The following is a 22,834-nucleotide window of genomic DNA, read 5'->3' as shown; positions in this document are numbered from 1 at the left end:
ATGTTAGTTTATCTTATCGCCATTGGGGGTCTGTCAGAGTAGTTTTAATTGGACAAGTGTCAAGACTGTGAAAGGAAGGATTCAGGTGTCACTATGTTTGCTAAGAGGAAAGAGTGACATCATAGTGACGTGGGCTGGCGTATCCCGTGACGGGTAGCCCCAGGCGTGACACACCAGTGTGTCCTATCACTAGTGCACTGTACGGACCTCTTTACAGCCGCTACTACCCATCACAACTCGCAAGGTAACTATCTCTTCTTATCGAGCTATAAACACTTTCAACGTACGAACAGTACGTATCGAGCGCTAAATACCTCCAACACCACTCAACACCCTTCGAGCGACAAGTACCAATGTCAACAACATGACTGATACACTTATGTGCACCTGCTTATACTGTACACATAGGTAGTAAAATTACGTACGTAGTGTGAACATCTGACAAAATGCAAAAATGTGGTGGCCAGAAGTGTGTGTACTGTCGTGTACACACAGGTGGATGATGTTCTCGTGTAACTTATGAGTATATGTGCACAGCATCCACTCGTGAACGTACAATTAAAGACAAAAGTCTTGTCGCGGTTTTCTCCGAAGTTTAAATATAACTCGTGAAACATTATGAGAGCCCCTACCACAAGGCAGAGCGCACCAAAGTTTAGCCTTTCGGCATATGTTTTCCCCTAATTTCACGACACGACTTTTGTCTTTCATTGTACATACGGGCTTTGTTGACGTACATGCTCTCAAAAACTAGGACTGAGATTTGTTTGTTGATTTTTTCGTTGTTTGCGAGATTTCTTTCACCTGCTTTCAGACCCACATTCATGTGTTATTCGCGAGACTTCATTACCCCATTGTTCACTAAGCTTCAGTCACTTAATATTTGTGAAACATTGTTTATCTTTTGTTCACAAAGCTTCGTCCAATGGTCACAAAGGTTAAATCGTATGTTATTTACAAGGCTTCGTTCACTTATTGTTATCAATCTTCTAAGCATTATTGTTATCAGGCTTCATCTTTTTCTAACGAGACTTCATCTATTGTTAATGAGGCTTCATTCATCTAATGTTAACGAAGCTTCATTCATCTAATGGCAACGAGGCTTCTATAGTCTATTGTTAACGAAACTTCTTCATCTATTATTAACGAAGCTGCATCAATTGTTAACGAGGCTTCATTCATCAATTGTTAACGAGGCTTCATTCGTCAATTGTTAACGAGGCTTCATTCATCAATTGTTAACGAGGCTTCATTCATCAATTGTTTACGAGACTTCATTCATCAATTGTTAACGAGACTTCTTTCATCAATTGTTTACGAGACTCCATTCATTAATTGTTAACGAGGCTTCATTCATCAATTGTTAACGAGGCTTCATTCATCAATTGTTTACGAGACTTCATTCATCAATTGTTAACGAGACTTCTTTCATCAATTGTTTACGAGACTTCATTCATCAATTGTTAACGAGACTTCATTCATCAATTGTTAACGAGACTTCATTCATCAATTGTTTTCGAGGCTTCATTCGTCAATTGTTAGAGACTTCATTCATCAATTGTTTACGAGACTTCATTCGTCAATTGTTTACGAGGCTTCATTCGTCAATTGTTTACGAGGCTTCATTCATTAATTGTTAACGAGGCTTCATTCATCAATTGTTTACGTGGCTTCTTTCATCAATTGTTTACGAGGCTTCATTCATCAATTGTTAACGAGGCTTCATTCATCAATTGTTAACGAGGCTTCATTCATCAATTGTTAACGAGGCTTCATTCATCAATTGTTTACGTGGCTTCTTTCATCAATTGTTTACGAGGCTTCATTCATCAATTGTTAACGAGGCTTCATTCATCAATTGTTAACGAAGCTTCATTCATCAATTGTTTACGTGGCTTCATTCATCAATTGTTAACGAGGCTTCATTCGACAATTGTTAACGAGGCTTCATTCATCAATTGTTAACGAGGCTTCATTCGTCAATTGTTAACGAGGCTCTATTCATCAATTGTTTACGAGGCTTCATTCGTCAATTGTTAACGAAGCTTCATTCATTAATTGTTAACGAGGCTTCATTCATCAATTGTTAACGAGGCTTCTTTCATCAATTGTTTACGAGGCTTCATTCATCAATTGTTAACGAGGCTTCATTCATCAATTGTTAACGAGGCTTCTTTCATTTCATCAATTGTTAACGAGGCTCTATTCATCAATTGTTTACGAGGCTTCATTCATCAATTGTTAACGAGGCTCTATTCATCAATTGTTTACGAGGCTTCATTCATCAATTGTTTACGAGGCTTCATTCATCAATTGTTTACGAGGCTTCTTTCATCAATTGTTTACGAGGCTTCTTTCGTCAATTGTTTACGAGGCTTCATTCGTCAATTGTTAACGAGGCTCTATTCATCAATTGTTTACGAGGCTTCATCCATCAATTGTTAACGAGGCTCTATTCATCAATTGTTTACGAGGCTTCATTCATCAATTGTTAACGAGGCTTCATTCATCAATTGTTAACGAGGCTTCATTCATCAATTGTTAACGAGGCTTCATTCATCAATTGTTTACGAGGCTTCATTCGTCAATTGTTAACGAGGCTCTTCATCAATTGTTTACGAGGCTTCATTCATCAATTGTTAACGGGGCTCTATTCATCAATTATTAACGAGGCTTCATTCATCAATTGTTAACGAGCTTCATTCATCAATTATTAACGAGGCTTCATCGATCAATCTTCATTCATCAATTGTTTACGGGCTTCATTCGTCAATTATTGAGGCTCTTCATCAATTGTTTACAGGCTTCATTCATCAATTGCTTACGAGATTCATCAATTATTAACGAGGCTCTATTCTATTTGTTTCAACGAGGCTTCATTCATCAATCGAGGCTTCATTCATCAATTGTTTACAGGCTTCATTCGAGCTCTTCATCAATTGTTTACATCAATTGTTAACGAGGCTTCTTTCATCAATTGTTAACGAGGCTTCTTTCATCAATTGTTTACGAGGCTTCATTCATCAATTGTTAACGAGGCTTCATTCATCAATTGTTTACGAGGCTTCATTCATCAATTGTTAACGAGGCTTCTTTCATCAATTGTTAACGAGGCTTCATTCGTCAATTGTTAACGAGGCTTCATTCGTCAATTGTTAACGAGGCTTCTTTCATCAATTGTTAACGAGGCTTCTTTCATCAATTGTTTACGAGGCTTCATTCATCAATTGTTAACGAGGCTTCATTCATCAATTGTTTACGAGGCTTCATTCATCAATTGTTAACGAGGCTTCTTTCATCAATTGTTAACGAGGCTTCATTCGTCAATTGTTAACGAGGCTTCATTCGTCAATTGTTAACGAGGCTTCTTTCATCAATTGTTAACGAGGCTTCTTTCATCAATTGTTTACGAGGCTTCATTCATCAATTGTTAACGAGGCTCTATTCATCAATTGTTTACGAGGCTTCATTCATCAATTGTTAACGAGGCTCTATTCATCAATTGTTTACGAGGCTCCATTCGTCAATTGTTAACGAGGCTCTATTCATCAATTGTTTGCATAGCGTCATTCATCATTTGAGTTATATCATGAGCAAGACGTAATTGCTCTCTTGTACAAGTATTTAATATTTACTGTTTCTTTTAGTTATGATATTGACAAAGCTTCATTTATGTTTACAAATATTCATTCGTCTACTGTTTACGAGACTTCCATTTAATCAATTTGTCACACACACACACACACACACACACACACACACACTCACTCACACACACACACACACACATACACACACACTCTCTCACACTCTCTCACACTCTCAAACATTGTGTACAAGAATTTATTCATCTGATTTATTTTTTACACCAGGCTTCATTCAGTATTTTTTCTACAAATCCTTCAAAGTTATTTATAACGCATCTACTGTTTAATTCCCTTTCCTCCCTGATACAGATAGAGTCTCCCACGTCTCCAGTATTTTATATCCCAACTCTGGAACTGAGTGCGTGACGTCATATGTTGGTGCGTCACAGTTGTGGCTATTTTCAGTAACTCATCCGCACACAAACCAATTCGAAAATAAATTGATATTTGAGCGTAAAGTAGTGCATGGTGTACATCAAGTGCGTAATGCTTTTCTTCTATGATGTTTGACTCTTTCTATACTTCAACTTTTTTCTGTGTTTCGGGCAAAAAATAAATTATCCTCTCACTTATAAAATTGAAGTAATGATGGTGTACACTCACGAACGATTTTTCACACCCGTAAAGCTCTGAACTATCGGAATAAATCTTCGAGCTGCCTGTCATTGGGATTTGGTATCATTTCGAACAAGAACGTGAAGGAACTTTTATTTTTTTTGGGCCGTACATAAGCACATGTATTTCCGTCAATATTACAGAGTTTTTTCTTTTTTATTTAAAGTTTTATTGTGTGTACTTTAAGTAAGTCATATTGTCTGGTTTCCCACGTGAAGTAACAGGAGCTACTGGCAGCGAAATCCCTATCACACACCCGAGTCTGGGGAAGAAAGATGAGAAAATAGTAAACTGCAAGAAAAAAGATAAGAAAATCATATTAGCTTTGGCTCTGAGGCCCAGGAAATCATAGTCGTGAGGGAGTATCCTTGTTAGGTGTGTGTGTTTATCTTCCTGTAATTCTAATTTGTAGTTGCTGCTCGTCACTAGTCGAGAGAGAGTATAGATTCGGGCAGTGAATTCCAGTTCAGAGTTGTTGAATTGAGTAGATTATTTGAGAACCCTTGTATCCTGTTCCCGTAAGTCTATTGTTTGTGTTATGAGCCGAGGTGAGTGACCCAGCTGACCCCCAACAACTGTTCTCCTTACGCTTGGTAAAGCCTCAGGAATCTGTTGTTCAATGTTAGCTAAAACTCGAGCGTCCGTAATTATTAACCGATCTTTACGAAAATCTTTTAAGCTGAAGGTGGACCTGTAAATTTTAGTCAAAGGAAGACAAGAAGTGAATCATCCAAAAGAAAAACTTGTGTCATTGTTAAAGTGATACTGGGCCCTCCTACAATGTAGTCAAGACAGTGTTTATACTGATAGAGTCAGGTATTGAACAGAGTACAGTAGTGTGTTACAGGGGTAGGTTTACGCCCCTTGGATTGATTATGGATAAGATGTATTCAAACAATAGTTCGTTAATACTTTGAATATCTAAATTATTTTCCTCGGTGAATTCACACAAGACAGAGTAATTTATATATATATATATATTCAGTAAAACATACAGTATACTGTATATCTACCCCTGCCGTGTGTAACAACGTGAAACATCGGACCTACACCTGTGGTTATCATTGTGTCTTGGTCGACCTTCTCTTGTTTGCCTTTGTTACTATAATCACATTTCAATATCTATTTCGACCTATGTATTATATGTAAGAATACCGTATTTGTGTGTAAAAAATAAATAGTTTTTAATACGTGAGATACAGTAATTCATAAGATGAATTACGTTAAAATATGACAAGCTGGCACATATGGTCAAGTTCACACACTAGTCTCAAAACACAAACCTTTTTCTTATACTTCAGCACAATCAGGGTATTTCATTGATACCAATGTTAATGGTAAAAATATAGCTACAGTATACTGAAGTTACATTGCTGTGCCATGGTAAGCTCGAGGAGCCACCTCAGTGTCGCTTAGAGCCTTAGATCCTAGGAGTTAAGGGTGATAGTCGCACCTCGCGTTACCTCTGAGGTTTCAGTGTTGTTCCTGCTGCCTTTTATCCCGTGAGGGTGTTTGTAGACGAACAAGTGGTCGCAACTTCCAAGTTATGTTCGACGAAATGAATAAAATCTCAACTGTCATATTGGTATCTCATAACCCTAGACCACCACTACTGCTTCAGGGTCGTCCTCTTAGTAACGGGGAACACGTACTGTTCTGATATGCATTTCGCTTTTATTTTCCTCTAGCAAAATAATATCCTAATTACAGCTATTGTCGTTAACAGATAAATACAATTAATGATTTAATAACCCCTTTGTCTTTCACAAGGTAAAAAGAAACCGTCAACATACCATACAGTATATTCACAATGTATTTTAGCCAATCCCTTTACTTTCTAGTAGTTTTCTCTCATGCACAATATTTATTATATAGCAACTCATCTCGAGGATCACAACAATCTTCCTACCGTGTTGTACAAATATAACAACAAATTTATTCATCACACTGCACATGAATGCTTAATATGTATTCACACTATTACATGTGATAGCCATATTTTCCCTGCTTCTTGATTCCACACACAACCACTGGTCAAGTGGTCATTCATGCGTCAGACACGTCCTGGACACAGCAGAGTTGGTGCCTCTTGCTTCACTCCCCCACCTTGACCAAAAATAGTATGGAAATAAACAGTTGACAAACATATGTCGGGGTAGTGAGTATTGTTGTCAGACTTTTATTGGGGCAATGATTAAAACTAATTGGGGACCACTGCAATACATCATCGCGTCTGAGGGTATTGTTTGTTATCAATTCCACCGGACCATGGGGGCTGGGATTTTTTCTTGCAGATGTACGTAAGTTCTTGTTTTTCTCTTCACACAAAGGAGTTAAGATGAGAATATAGGAATTGATTATTTGATCTGTCCACTTGTTCTTCCTTCCTTGTGTTCCCGCCATCCCACACTCGGACTGAAGTCGTCGGAACTTACACACTTGATCTTTGGCAATGAAGAAAATCGTAAGTTAAACTATGACCCGATAAAAATAAATTAAGAAGTTTATTAAGTTAAAAAAATCTCGTTGCCAGAGGGATTGTATTGTAGGTTCCGTGGAGTTGTCGTCGACGTTTGTCCTAGAGTACAAAGGAAAAATTGTCCGACTGTCTGTTATATAACTTCTGGTTACGCCCCTTGACTTAAAAACAAAACAAGGGTCTGTGTGTCATGCACTCACCCATCGGTGAGGAGGACAGTAAGAGGTTAAGCAATAACAGGTGTGTAGGAGGTGAGAGGACAACCGCATGAGTATAGTTGATTAGGTTAACAGGTATGTTTTTGTTTTTTACGGGTAATAGCGCACCCGGGCACAGGTCATCGACCCACGACGGGGCCTAATAGTAGAAAGAAAAAAAGAAAAGAGAAACAGACTATTAATCTACTCCACGAAGATGTCGGAAAACCAGCTTTTTGAAGCGAAGCAGATTGTAAAAGGATGGAAACACAGAAGAAGGCAGAGCATTCCACAATTGGGCTGTGTGAGGAAAGAAGGATGTACTATAACGGGTTATTCCTATGTGACCGGCAGCCACAGAGAAACGGTGGGCACCGCGGGCAAGACATTAGACGAGTGTTACAAGCCCACGGCCTTGCCGGTGGTACACAGGATGCCAAATCCACCGAACATTGTCCTTTGAAGTATCTGTAAAAGAGAGAGTGTGAAACAACATTGCGGCGAAGAGAAAAGGAAGAGAGATTATCGACTAAAGGAGGAGTTAATAATACGAAATGTCTTTGATTCCACCCTATCTAACATTTGGGCAGAAGAGTCACCCCAGATAATTATGAGAGCAGTACTCCAAGTTAGGACGAATGAATCCTTTATAAACTTGAAACAACTGCTCAGGAGTGAAGTAGCTGCGGCATCTGTACAACATTCCCAGCTTTCGGGAGGCAGCTTTAGCAATGTTGTTGATGTGTGGCTTCCATGACATATTAGAGGAAATGGTGAGTCCTAGCATTTCTATTTTAGAACTTGGCAAAATGATTGCGTCCTGAAATGTGATTGGTGGGAGATCTTCTATTTTGGAAAATGTAATTGTTATATAGCCTACTGTGTTTTCTTACTACTGTATTTAACCAAATTTCTATCTCCCCATTCGGTGATGCTGCACACACCACATTGATAGATGAAACTATAGCAGCTGTAGAAACAGATTTAGTTTGAGAGTTAGGGGAAGGAAAAAATGAGTAGAGTGAAGAGTAGAATCATCAGCGTAAGAATAGATAGAATTTGTAGTAGTGTGAAGTAAATCGTTGATAAAAAGATGGAAGAGGGTAGGTGACACCACATGAGGCTGGAGCGAGGTGTGATCACCTGCAGGGTGAGACTGGCTGATGTAAATTCCCTTCCTCAGAATATCTATGAAACAGAGTTGTGCTGGGGGACCGGCTGCTGGGTATATGGTAATACCACTTTCTGCCTCAGGCCGGATATCCTTTCAGTATGGCTCCTTGCTTGAATTTTTTAACCTGAGTACACAGTAGTACCAACTCCGTATTTTCACCGCTTTACCACCGAGCTTAAATTTTTGTTACTTCACCATTGAAATTTAAACCCCGTTAAAGATCTTGGATTAAATTAAGTTTCATATAAATCACAAGTTACGAAGCATCATGCAGAACCTGTGTATTGTACGGCATTGTGTTGTCCTTCTTGTGATGAAATTAACTCTTCGTTAGTTACAGCTATGTACAGTGATATAATTATAGAAAATGGTGATTTAAACTTAATTTAGTGAGAAGATTTAATGTTTTAATGTTGTTATCGGTTCGTGTCGAAGTTTATATGGCGTGGATTCTTGAGGTGTTTCCTCCTGTACTTGTACCGAGAACACCCACAGACGCCCATCTGAATTACTGGTGGTTGACGACATCCGGACTTACAATACTGTGTGTGAACGCTGTAAGTGGTGGTGGAAGAGTTGAGTTAGAGTCTGTGTACAGGATACTGACTCGGCTTCCTTCACTCACCTTGGAGTCTGACTCATTAATTACAGGTAGTGCGCCCATCGCTCCTCATTCGTTGATTCTGTTAATTAACTACGAGAGATAATGACTCGGTTCTATAATTTAGTGTATTGTTGTTGTTGTGTGTAGTAAGTTTTAAGTTATATTTCCATAATCATTACGTTATGGCACCGCCTTTGATATCGTTACTTTAGGGAACTAACGGCGTCTGTCTTTAAACCCTTGAACGAACATTGTGAGTGTTGATGGGCACCAGGCCGCACCAGGTCACACTATTAACAAACGACCTTTGTCTTAATGTTAATCACCGGATATGATTCACATATCTCACTGTACTGGCTGTCATGACGTGAGAGAGAGAGAGAGAGAGAGAGAGAGAGAGCGAGCTGCTGTGGATGAAATTAAAGGAGAGAAGAATGTTAAGAGAATGATGTGAATGGTGGTTTTAGCAGATGTGGTGGTGTAGGAGGTGGTGATGGTGTGGTTGGTGTAGATGGTGGTATGGGGGTGTTGGCGGTTATGGTGATGGTGTAGGTAGTGGTGAGTGAGTGGGTGTGGTTGGTGTAGGTGATGGTGAGGGGGATGTAGGTGATAGTGATGGTGTAGGACTGTAGGTGGTGGTGAGGTGGTGTATTGGTGTAGGTGGTGGCAGGAGGAGAGGATGTCAGGGAGATCTGCTAGGCACACCAGACCTCACGTGAAGATTTTCTGCCAGGTTAGATTTATTGGCGAGAATGTCGGAGGCTGGTGGTGGAGGGAGTGGGAGGCTGGTGGTGGTGATGGTGGGGGTGGAAGTGGTGGAGGGAGTGGGAGGCTGGTGGTGGTGATGGCGGGGGTGGAAGTGGTGGAGGGAGTGGGAGGCTGGTGATGGTGGCGGTGGAAGTGGTGGAGGAAGTAGGAGACTGGTGGTGGTGATAATTCGTACATCAATTTCAAAACTCATGACATTATCTATTTCCATGTTTGAACTCAAGGTCAGGATGGTATATTAAGAAAATGATCAAACAACACTAATTTCGCTTTCAAAGTGTCTTCTGTAACTGTAAAGTAAAATTACTAGAACAGTACCAACTTAAACCTGTTGAAGAATAAGGATAACTCAAGATGCATCTGCTGTTCAGTTTTCCACCTATCATATTTTCAGGGAATAAAAAAAATGCATTTTGGCTATTCAAACAAGCCTATTCCCAACCAGTACTGTCCAAATGAGGTCACACTCCAGTAACCTAATAATCATCTAAGAGTAATAAGGATACATGGTAAGGTAATAATCCACTTAACTCCATTTATTGAATATAATATAAATTAGATACAAATTAAATTTTAATAATATAATGAACATTGTTGAAAATCACACTAATACATGAGCACAAAAAAACAAAACATAAAATCCACATAAAGTTCAAATCCACAACCCTTTATTACAAAGCTATATGCACTTTTAGAACAGCCGAGTTCGTCTGTTCTCGTGCTGGATAGCGAACATTTTAATAAATTCGTCCATGTCTAATGACTTAGCTCTTCTAGCCTCAATGCTGAGAACACACAGGTTACTCAGTCTGCTCGCTGCCATAGTTGTGCGCAAATGGCTCTTTATGAGTTTAAAAGCTGAGAAGCTGCACTCACAGGCAGCTCTGCTTACTGGGGGTGGGGGAGGCAAGGCAGTCCTGCACAGACAGAACAGTTCAATAAAGACCTCTTTGTAGGGCTCCAGGAACACCGTTAGCTCTCATACACTGAACAGCTTCTGCATTCCACTTTGAGCTTTCCTTTCTAAAATCCTCTTTGCTTGGTGCAGCTCATGGCTGAGGTCTTCAACTTCACACTCATAGATCTCTGCTAAGCTAAGTACAGCTTCCGCCTCCAAGAAACTCTTGTTCTTTGGGTCCTATCACCATACACATCTCACCACTTCTGAGTGGGGTGGCCAATCAGATTTCGGGGGGGGGGGGGTGGTATCCACCCCAGGTGCCACACCTTGGACACCCCACTGGAGCACAAAAATTTTATCTCCAGAAGTGCGATGACGTTACCGCTCTTAATTAAGTGAATTAGCACATTAAAGTCTTTTAACCCATTGAATACGATGCCAACCCTTCAACCTCACAGGAACAGTGACTTGATTCCTTGTGTATGATGAGTTCTTTGGTCGAGTAAAATTAAATTTTACACAGTATAAATTAAATTTAACACTGATTGTTCAGTCATCATACTGAAGGATTTTACAGAAAGGACACTCTGGGTTGTGCTAAAGTTTCAAACAATAGGAAACAAAAAATATGAAAGATAAGTCACAGTGTTGCAGTGTGGAAAATACAAAATATTAGAAGTGACATACACGTAATTTTTGTTGCTGATGTTTGTGGTAAAAAAAATTATATTTAGCCTGTGTTATTAGATTTTCTAAAAACTAATGGATGTGATTGATCTGTTTAGAAAATGTCATTGTACAGCAGTGGGTCCCAAACTTTTTTCACAAGGTCGCCTTCATGACGTGGCATCACACCTAATGCCAGAATAAGTATCTGGGTCACCAACTGTGATCAAAAGATTGATTTAAACATATTAAGTTCACTTGTAATGTTCACTTAACTTTGGTTTCACAGTTAGAAACAACATAATCAATAAAAGCATCATAATAATAATCAGGGCTTGATTGTGGAGATCGCTACTATGACGTCGGATGATGAAACATCCATCCGGTTTCCATTCTGGCTTATTTTCATGCGGGGATGCAGGGGAAACAGGACTCCCACAAAATATGTTGTTTATTTATGAAATTTCTGTGCAGTACATTCCTATATTTTTGGGACAATACTTAAATTATCCCACAATAACTAAGTCACGGTAAGATTAAATTAATTATCTTGATTCGCTAATTTGGCAACGTGTTAACTGGGTATCACCATTCACCACCCTTTACACCGTCACACACAAATGCAGGTCTCAATTGTTTCTCTTACTGTTGACAACATGTATTAGTAGTAGTAGTAGTAGTACATTTTCGCCCCCCCCCCCCTCTGCTGATTAAATATCTACATTTCTTCGCTTGGCTTTACATTTTATCATTGCACTTAAAAAGCATATTAGAAGAAAATTAATATTACAGGAAATAGGACAAAACAAGAGTGTTTCTCCAACTTGTATTTGAGACAAGTGGAAGTCACCATGAAGGCTCACATTTTGATATTTATATGGACAAGATAAACACAATGCTGTCCCACGTGTTACTTATCGTAGAGTGAAACTCACAATCATAACCAATATCTCACTACCTAAAGAGTCTTAAAGGTTAGGTTCATTTTCAACCCAGAATTGGAAATAAAAAATGCACCCAGTTACAGTTTAGTTTTAGTACCATGTTCAAGCTGTTTTGGATGCCATATTTGTGTTGCTTCTTAATCACTCGGATACCGGTAGTTGTTTCCAATAACCCAAAATTTTACTTACGAACCTCTTTAAGAATTCTGACCGCAGAGATCTTAGTTGTTGCTCTAATTAAAGTCATTGTAAACCCAGAGGAATAATCGTATGCTTTTATTTATTCAGATATTAGAATGTGTGTGTGTGAATAATAATAATAATAATAATAATAATAATAATAATAATAATAATAATAATAATAATAAACCGTTTATTGAAAAACTTTGCAGCCCGAAGGCTGAAAATATACATTGGACATAAATGACTTATTACATACATTGGTGGTTTAACAAAAGCCTTCATTAGAGAAAGGTGAAGGAACATACAGTGAACAAACAGATTAATGTTTACACATGTAGATCATGTGAGCTGAGGTGTTGAACAGCAGACACGTAGTATAGTAACTCCCTCACAGGTGGTGTTGTGAGGGGCTTGACGTGGTGTAGTAATTCCCTCACAGATGGTGTATGAGGGGCCTGATGTGGTGTAGTAATTCCCTCACAGATGGTGTATGAGGGGCCTGCTGTGGTGTAGTAATTCCCTCACAGATGGTGTTATGAGGAGCATCACATGGCGTAGTAATTCCCTCACAGATGGTGTTATGAGGGGTATCATGTGGTGTAGTAATTCCCTCACAGATGGTGTTATGAGGAACTTCACATGATGCTGTAGCAACTCATTCACTATGTGGTGTCGTAGCATCATGGGGACACCACGTGGTCTGTTGTCACAGGACTTCACTCACTCAAGTGGGTGAGGTGTGGTCCCAGGCCTCTCTATCGTGGAGTTTCAGGGGAATTATCACTGGGTACCTGGGACCTCACTGTGTGAAGGTTAGCTTGGGTAAGACTCAACTGCCTGTTCGTGTTCTGGGTAATAAGTTCAATATACAGGAGCGAACACAAACACCTGTATAATTTGTAGGTTCGATTTACTGGATAAGAGATATGTACACAAGGGGAGTAGCGCTCTTCAACCTGTCCGCTGGTCAACTGCTCTATAGACGACATATGGCAAGTGAGACATTAACAGCTTCCATACGTCACCAGGCACATTAATTAAGCATCTGGGACATGGTAATTACATTGCCACACGCTGCTAGCTAGGCTGAATAAATAATATATATAAATGGAGCACATACATAATATACATACATAATATATAATACAGCATACATAATATATAATACAGCATACATAATACAGAATATACATACACCTCCCTCCCCCCTATACGCTCATAGCAAAGTCTTGAGCAGACCTTTTCTTTTGGATCCGTTCTGAGCGTCGAGGGACTAGATCACTGGGAAGGGTATGGGACTCAACACTGGTGGCGGGGTCAGCAGAAGGCATTGTTACAGGGCGGAGAAAACGGCGGTTCCTCCACCACACACGACCACTGGGTAACCGCACCTGGTAGTCCCGTGACCTACCGAGACCCATGACTACGCCTACTTTGTCCCAACGTAGGGAGGTCGGGTCCTGAACACGGACTTGGGTGCCGACACTCAACCTGGGGAGAGAACGGGCGTGGTCGTTGTAGCGGGCGACGACGTCCTGAACACGTTCGGCGGCTCGGCGATCACAATCCTCTGTCTTGGCCTGCCACTCCTTGGAGAAGGATTGAGGGTGAGCAGGGACACAAGAACGAAGGGGGCGTCCATACAAAACCTGGGCAGGGGAGCGTCCGGTGTAGTTAGGTGTGTTGCGGAGTTCAAGAAGACCCCGGTCGAAGGCCTCGCAGTCAATATTCCCAGAAGGGGCCACCTTAAGGATGAGGTGCTTCAGGGATTTGACAGCAGCCTCAGCGTGGCCGTTGGACTGCGGGTAATGGGGCGATGACAACACATGCCGGACTCCCCATCGGTCGAGGAACACAGCAAAGTCCCGGCTTGTGAACTGAGGCCCTCCGTCGGTTCGCAGGCGTACAGGAACGCCCACGTCACGGAAGTAGTGGCGGAACTTGCTGATGGTGGCGGCAGACGTCGTGTCATTACCGCACTTGATGACAACCAGCCAACCAGAGAGACGGTCGACGATAACAAGGAAGGACTTTCCTGATACAGAGAAAAAGTCGGCCGACACAGACTCAAAGGGGGGGGTGGGGTTGTCGTCACTCATGAAGGGTTCCTGCTGCTGGCTGGGTTGTAGTACGTGGCGGGGCTTACACACCTGGACAGCATTGGAGATGTCGGGGTCGATGCCAGGCCGGAACACAGTCTGTCTTGCACGCCGTTTGGTGGCCTTGGCTCCACAGTGACTGTCGTGGAGGCGAGCCGAGGCGTGGAGACTTGATGCAGCAGGGACAACTACCGAAGGAGAGGTGTCACTGGCCAGAGGTAGGGGTAGGGCGGCAGCAGGGTAGTTGCTGCTCCCTTCGTGCACCCTGTTGGCGTATTTTACCTCGAGAATCGGTGTTGGGAAGTCCTGGGAGATGATGGCCAACTCTTGACAATGTCTGTAGGACAGCAAAGGAGTCGGGACACCGTTATGCACATCAATCCAGGCTTGACACGACCTGTTGCCAAAGGTGACTTGTGCTTGGAGTGAACCTAGGGCCGGGGTCATCTGTGAACCATCTGCCGTAAAGCAGAGATCCTTGGGGGGCGGTCCTAGATCACTTGGAGAGAGCCCCAAGCATTGCAAATGCTGGGGACCGATGACTGTAGCATCAGCGCCGGTGTCGGGCAACATCTGAAGACGGGATGACACACCGCCGTAGGTCACAATGACGCTGATGTACTGGGGGACTTTGGTCCTGGGACGCGAGGGGGAGCACACATTCCTAATATGGCTCGAGCTTTGTCCAGGGTCGTCACGCTTCTCATTGGAAGACTGTGGGCGGCCCTCACTGGTGGAAGGGCGCTGAAGCTTCTGCCGACGCTGTCCCTTGGGTTTGTTGGTAGGGCAACACTTGTCATAGTGGCCCAGACGACCGCACACATTGCACTGGACGCGTTTAGCTGGGCACTGTACTGTGAGTGACCAGTGGCCCTTACGGTCACAACTGTTGCAGGTAGACTCAGCAGCTGGACACACCTGTGTTCCGTGCTGCTTACCACAGTTGTTACAAAATGAACCAGGCGTGGACGTGGTGGGCGAAGGCGTAGGAGCAGACTTCTTGTCCTTCTTGTACCGGGACACAGCACGTACAGCTGTACGGGGAGCTCGGATGGCAGAGGTGGCACACCTGGCGGCCTCATGGGAGCGACATATTGTCAAAACATCCTTAAGAGAAGAGGAAGAGTCGAGGGAGGTGAGGCGTTGGACAAGCTCCTCGTCCTTAACACCCATCAGGATCACCTGCTTCAACTGGGTCTCCTCGCACTGCTGGTGGTGGCCTAGACATATGTCTACCTCTTCCGAGGCTCTCTTGAGTCGTACATAAAAGGCGTCAAAAGTCTCACCCTCCATCTGTCTGCAGCTAAACAATTCCCTCCTGCGCAGAGCTTCATTCTGCTGTCCTTTGATGTGCCATTGTAGAATGTCCAGTACCTCCCCTACAGACAGCGAAGAGGTCGGAGGTACCTGCAACGTATGTTCTAAGACACGCTGAATTTCCAAGGACAGGCACATACGCAGCTGGATGAGTTGTTTAGGCTGTGACAAACTCTGAAGATCCACCATTGTAGAATAATCAGTCCACCGTCGCTGCCATTCACGAAAAGTCTGGAAATTCACATCAGGCTTCATGATGGGCGGTGTTTGAGCTGCTGCTTTCGGTGGGGCTGGGGGGCGTGAAGGAAGCATTGACGAGGTATCTGAACCAGTCAGTACCGAGGCAGTGTTAGAGCCAGGGGCTTGGTTAACAGTGAGGCGAGATATCAAGACTTCAAACAGTGCACTGTCTTCCAATCTCCGTTGGTGGTCTCTCTCTGCCTCTGCTTGCCTTCTGTGTTCATCCGCCACACGTCTGTTAGCTTCATCCACGCGCCTTTCATCTCTCATAAACTTCATGAAAGCAATTATCTCTGGAGACAACGCTGAATATCGAGGTGAAGGGCTGCGCGATGTAGTGGTAGCTGGGGCGTCGTGGTCAGCCTGGTCATCCATCTCTGCGGAGCTATCATCCGACTGACTCATCCGGGCGCTGGCTCCACGGCTACGTAAGGCACGAGACATAACTACTTCATCTGTGTACTGTGTCTTAAATCAGTGTTGACCGGTCAGCCCGTCGTATCAACAAGATCTCATACAAAAAATTAATTAAATACACAGATAAGTAGATTATATATATAAAATATATATAAGGAAATCGCCGATGTCAGTGTGTTAGTACATGTATGTGTGTGTGCCAGGCGGGCGAGAGCGTCTCGCCTCGAGCTGTGAGGGGGGTGGAGACGACACTGTGAGGGGGGGGTGGAGACGACGACTAGCGGCAGTTACCCTCCAGGCTTCGCGAGGGGAGGTGTACTGAAGTCTACTCCTTACAAATGCCCAGAACATGCCGTGTACCTTGGGAATCCTTTAGAACAAGGTCACACATGTATGGCACGAAACACACAATGCACTAAACACTTCACAGAAAATCACTGTCACTGACACTGCTCAAGTTGCTAAATTCTTCGAGGAGGGGTGGCGGGCGGCGGTTGGTTGACACAGGGAAGGAGTCCGTAAGCCGGCTTTCCACAAACTTTGCACTGTCACTCGTAATTATCCAGTAAAACCGGTACACTGCGCCATGTTCGTGTTCTGGGTAATAAGTTCAATATACAGGAGCGAACACAAACACCTGTATAATTTGTAGGTTCGATTTACTGGATAAGAGATATGTACACAAGGGGAGTAGCGCTCTTCAACCTGTCCGCTGGTCAACTGCTCTATAGACGACGTATGGCAAGCGAGACATTAACAGCTTCCATACGTCACCAAGCACATTAATTAAGCATGTGGGACATGGTAATTACATTGCCACACGCTGCTAGCTAGGCTGAATAAATAATATATATAAATGGAGCACATACATAATATACATACATAATATATAATGCAGCATACATAATACAGAATATACATACACTGCCGAGTTGTTTTTCACTGACTTAAGCACTGTTCACCACTATTCAACACTGGTTCCATTCCTTTCCCTAATGAAATAGTAACTTCTGGCGAGAACTTGTTGATATTCCGGTGGGGAGGAGGGTTCAGGGGAGGGAGTTGGTATGGGCCAACATAGCAGTTGACGTGGCTGTTGCTGAGCAGCGCCAGGTATGTCTGACCCGTCTTGACCCGTCGGTGGTCAAGGATGAAGTGTGTGTGTGTGTGCGTGCGTGCATGCGTTATGTTAGTGTTAAGGTGCAAGCATGGCTTGCTCCCTCTCGTTTTCAGCTGCTGCCGCTGGCTAGCCCTCGTGGCAAACAGGGAAGTAACTTGCATAAGTCCTCCCCTGCCAGTACACAGCCTCTTCACCATCAAGACTCCTGCTGTGCCTCCTCGTGGCAACACAGGGTAACTGGGTGCCTCGTGGGCCCAGGCAAGACCATCAGGGGATGTCGGAGTAGTAATGGGCACCAGAGGGACGGTGCATAGGCCCACTGGCATGTGGACGCATCCTGGCGCCTACCAACCACTGCCCCACTGCCTTGCGAATTAACCTTGGTAGGTATAAGGCTACGGGAGTAAACCCCGAGTGAAAAATCTGCGGTGGAGCCCCGCATCAGGCAGACATGCTTGCAGAACATGCTTACAGAGCTCCAATAAGACCCCAACAGTGTTATAGGTGGAAGAGGTGACCAACATGGGAGGTACTACTGCCTGGGAATATATTGGAAGCATAATGTATTGTCCAATGGTAGACCCTGCTGCCACATGGCATCACAAAAATTGTGACCAAGTTCCAGGTTGCTGATCTGATTTTCTGCCTCATTTACACACAATTGCAGGGTCTCAATTGTTTCTCTTACTATTGACAACACAGCATACTTAAGTATATTTCTCACTTCTGATCTTTTTTTCCATTTATTTTTTTTTATTTTTTATGGTTCTTTATTATTACTTTTATTATTACTACAGTGTTATTATTATCATTATTATTATTTTTTATTATAAGTTTTATTTACTATGAATTATTATTAATATTACATTTTCGCCCCGATGTGGGTCAGTGACCTGTGCCCGGGTGGGCATATCCCCGTAAAAAAAAAAACAAAAAAAAAAAAACATGGCAGTAGGTAGTAGGCATCTACCAAACAGGGAGGTACTACTGCCTGGGAAGATATTGGAAGCATAATGTATTGTCTAATGGTAGACCCTGCTGCTATATAGCATCACAAAAATTGTGACCAAGTCCCAGGTTGCTGATCTGACTTTCTGCCTCATTTACTCACAATTGTAGGGTTTTTCTTAAGACAAACCTGAAAAAGTGCGAAATCGACTCCCTCCCGTGGAAGACGATTACTCCACACCGTAACGCTTGGAGGTGCACCACACTAGAAGGTGTCAATACTTTTGAGTTAGCCCGACTGCAAACCGAAGCAGACAAGCGCCAATGCCAGGAAGACGCTGCCACCGCCCCTCCCGCACTCGGTGTAGCTCTTCACATGTGCAACATCTGTGAACAACTTTGCCGGTACCGTATCGGCCTCTTTAGTCACCTCAAAACTCACCATTGAAGGTGACATCCCTAATAACTCATATCATTATATCATAGCTAGATGATCATCATACTTGATTCTGAGTGACAGCAAAGTAGTAGTAGTAGTGTTGTGTGTGTGTGTGTGTGTGTGTGTGTGTGTGTGTGTGTGTGTGTGTGTGTGTGTGTGTGTGTGACAGTCAATGTGATGAGGCATTTCACAAAATTGCAGATTTTTTTTGTTAAGTTTGGTCCTAACCTAACCTAGCATAACCTAATCTAGCATAACATAACCTAATCTAATTTAATTTAATCTAAACTGACTAGCAATACATAACGTAACTATATGAAAGGGAATAAATTTTTCTTCAATATGTCCGTACAATACATTTTATGAACATACAAATTATTAGTGAATGTTTTATTTCATAATTGAAAAATCCTGAAAATTTATCTTGTAGCAGCGTTTGATAACTCTCCGCTCCCAAGACAAATTACCATATTTTTCCTATGAAATAAAAGTCCTTTTTTATTCATTCATTTGACAGCTAAATTAGCTGCATAATGATGATACATTAACGATATCAGTTTTGCAGAATCTTAGTTAGAAAACAAATACGGTACCCCTGGGTAGATAATGAAGTGTTGTAGATTGACTAAAATGTGCTTCCACTGGGCATACTGTCACATCATCCAATCACAAAACAATATGTTATATTAGTAGGCAGTATTTATTTTGTATATCAATAAAAAATGGATTAAGTCAAATTCCAGGATCACACAGATGTATACATTCAAGACGGCTTTAGGGGACCCTTTTACTGTGGCAACTTTAGGTGTTATTTTGGACTGCATTAAGTGTAGGTAAGAAAGAAAGAAAATGTTTGTGGTCTTTTCCCATGGCTTGCTAGAAAGAGAAATATGAGTGTGTACAAGCAAAAATGTAAACACTGCTTTCAAAGCAATACTTGCAGTAGCACACAATATGAATTCATAAATATTGCACATAAATTACATATTGTGGTAGTATTAAAATTTATTTAGGTAATCAAAAATACTTATAATTAAAATAAAAGGATGTTTCCTCTTTTTAAATACTTACTACAGGTTGACAATCCCTTATCCGAAATCATTGGGGCCAGAGGCATTTTGGATTTCGGAATTTTTCGGTTTTCAGGGGCGTTGTTTTTTTGTTGTTGTTTTTTTTTGGTATTAGTCCACCCGGGCACAAGTCACAGACCCACATTGGGGCCTGGGGGGCGAAAATCTAATAATAATTATAATAATAATAATTCATAGGTCTAGGTCATGTTTCTCACTTTTTATCTTTTTTCATTCTTGTATTTTATTATTATTATTATTATTATTATTATTATTATTATTATTATTATTATTATTATTATTATTATTATTATTATTATTATTATTATTATTATTATTATTTTTATAATACGGTATTACAGTGGTCCCTCGGTTAACGAGCACAATCCGTTCTAGAAGGTTGCTCGTTAACCGAAAACTCGTTAACCGAAACCATTGTTTCAATGGGTCTTTGGGTAATTGGTTCCAGCTCACCGAAAATTGCCAAAATTAAAAAAAAAATGGTAGAAAAGTACACTTACTTTGAGGTGTGTATGTAGAAGGCTCCTGGATGATGATGATGATGGGAATTAGAATGGGGGTGGAGGAGAAGGGAGAAGAGAAGGCATTGGGGTGGAAGAGAAGTCACCCCATGGCGCCATTTCACCCATAAAATTTTAGTTCTCTAAGTGTAATTCAAGATTATTTTCTTTAAATCAACACTGCACTGCATTATATATTGTCAATATGTAAAATAAATTTCAAAATGACTAATAATTTGCTTGCAAACACAGAAAAAAGCATTTAGTTGAAGAGAGTCTCAAGCAAGATGTTACCTCCACTGAAAAGACACAAAGACTGACGCCCGTTTGGTGCGTTGCCAGGCTGGATGGCGCGCATAAAACTAGTTTCCTTACCTTCAATTATGTTCAATAATTGTTAAAATGACTAAAAAATTTAATATTAAACTTTTAAAATTATTGAATAGTATAAACTTCTTGATATTTACTAAAATGGTAAGGAATATAATCCCTAGAACCGATTACTGTATTGGCGGACTAATACTACAGCTGGTGGACCGGCAAATGCAAGCGAAAACATGTTGAGGTTGGCTCGTAAGAAACTCGTTAATCGAGGGATTGCTCGTTAACCGAAGTTAAGAATCTTATGGAAGGTAACTCCTTAACCGAAATCTCGTTAACCGAGGCGCTTGTTAACCGAGGGACCACTGTATTGTTATTATTATTATTATAAGTTTTATTATTATATTTTATTATTATTATTTTCATTATTATTTTATTTTGGTGTATCTTTAATTAAAATTTTTATTTACTATGAATAATTATTATTATAATTAGTATTATTATAATTAGTATTGCTATTACATTTTCGCCCCCCAGGCCCTGATGTGGATCGGTGATCTATGCCTGGGTGGGCTAATCCCTGTTAAAAAAACAAAAACCAAAAAGAACACTTTCGGTTTTCAGAGCTTTTCAGTTTTCGGAATTTCGGATAAAGGGTTGTCAACCTGTATAATAATAAGAACATCTGTAGAAAAATTAACAAACTCAAAAAATTTCTTATGGTCGTTATCTTTATTTAATATATTAGTAGCTCTCCTTTGAACTTGTAAGCGATGCCAATTTCAGGCAAGTGAAGACCGACATGTTGGAGTTGAGAGACATCCTGAGCACTATAGAAGAAAAGGCTGGAATCTCCTGATCGATTGCCGGGTTGAAAAATTGCCAGTTTAGGCGCTTGTGTGACGCCACGTTTATTATTATTTTCTCAGTGATAATTATTTTACACCTTGGACCCATTATCTTTATACAGTACTTCATTTTTACCATACACTGTATATATTTTCTGTGTTACAGTACTGTACTGACATTGTACAGTACGTGCAGTAGTACATATTTTTCCAGACACTGGCAATCGGCTGTATATTTACTGTATTGAACTAGCCAGCAAAGTGAATCCTTACTGGGATTAATTACCAACATGGGTAATAATAATATCAATAGTGATATAAAAAGCATAGTGCTGTAGTCAATATTTAGTTATTCCTTATAAACGAAATGGATTTATTTTCGTAACGCTGATTTAATAATGCAAATATATTTCCACCTGCTCAGGGAAGGTGTACAGTAGTAGCATCTAGTTAGACAATATATAATCTAGTATTTACTGTACTTGGTGTTGTGTGTGAAGATGACAAATTTGGTCACCTTAAAAATTATTATTTGTGTGTAGTTAGTACTGTAATGCAAAACTAATTTATTCTTTTTGTTTGGGTGTTTGGTGGTAACGCAACACTAATCTATGCTTCTTGTTTGTATTACAGGGACGGTGTAGTTGGGGTGCCGTGAGCGTGGTGACCAGCAGCGGAGTGTGAGCAGCGTGCAGGATGGCGACGATCGACGGTCGTCCGGCGCAGTATGGCATCACGCTTAGACAGCTGCGGGAACTGATGGAAACGCGTGGCCAAGAGGGCATAGAAAAAATACAGAGAGAGCATGGCAGCACGCTCGAGATCACTAAGAAGCTTTACTCATCACCCACCAATGGTGAGTGACTATGGCTGACCCATAAACCCACTTCTGGTGATTTTTTCCTAGTTCACTAAGAAGGAATCTTAAAAGCAATACGGGATCCAACAGAGATCACTTTAACAGGAAGGAGTTTTGGGAACCTGGAGGTCTACCAGGAAAGGTTGTTGGGAACCTGGAGGCCTCCAAGGAGAGGATATTGAGGACCTGAAGATCGGCCAGGAGGCAGTGTTGACCAGAAGGTCCACCATTAATGAGTATTGGGGTCCTGAAGGTCTGCCAGCAGGGGGTGTTGACCTAGAGGTCTGCCATGAGGGAATGTTGACCTACAGGTCTACCAGGAGGTGTTGGGACCTGAAGGTCTGCCAGGAGGGAGTGTTAACCTGAAGGTCTGCCAGGAGGGAGTGTTAACCTGAATGTCTGCCAGGATGGAGTGTTGACCTGAAGATCTGGCAGGGGGGGAGTGTTGAGGACCTGA

At 41.5% G+C, this 22,834-nt stretch overlaps 1 protein-coding gene across 8 annotated transcripts in view; it reads left to right on the top strand.

The window, feature by feature from the left end:
* The first annotated feature begins 220 nt into the window (after nucleotides 1–220).
* Nucleotides 221–22,834, top strand: part of LOC121877511 (plasma membrane calcium-transporting ATPase 2-like) — a 155,015-nt gene continuing 132,401 nt past the window's right edge. For 5 of the 8 annotated variants that reach the window (XM_042383779.1, XM_042383698.1, XM_042383540.1 and 2 more), the window contains exons 1-2: nucleotides 222–244; nucleotides 22,152–22,374. In XM_042383779.1, the coding sequence (XP_042239713.1) occupies nucleotides 22,215–22,374 (160 nt within the window). In that variant the 5' untranslated portion in view covers nucleotides 222–244; nucleotides 22,152–22,214. Of the gene's footprint in view, nucleotides 245–22,151; nucleotides 22,375–22,834 lie in introns of all 8 variants that reach the window. The other 3 variants (XM_042383389.1, XM_042383461.1, XM_042383318.1) reach the window with 1 other exon arrangement.

The sequence above is a fragment of the Homarus americanus genome, unplaced genomic scaffold (genome assembly GCF_018991925.1).
Source record: "Homarus americanus isolate GMGI-L3 unplaced genomic scaffold, GMGI_Hamer_2.0 scaffold51859, whole genome shotgun sequence".
In the NCBI taxonomy this organism is placed as follows: Eukaryota; Metazoa; Arthropoda; class Malacostraca; order Decapoda; family Nephropidae; genus Homarus; species Homarus americanus.
This window is presented reverse-complemented; position numbering and strand designations above follow the sequence as displayed.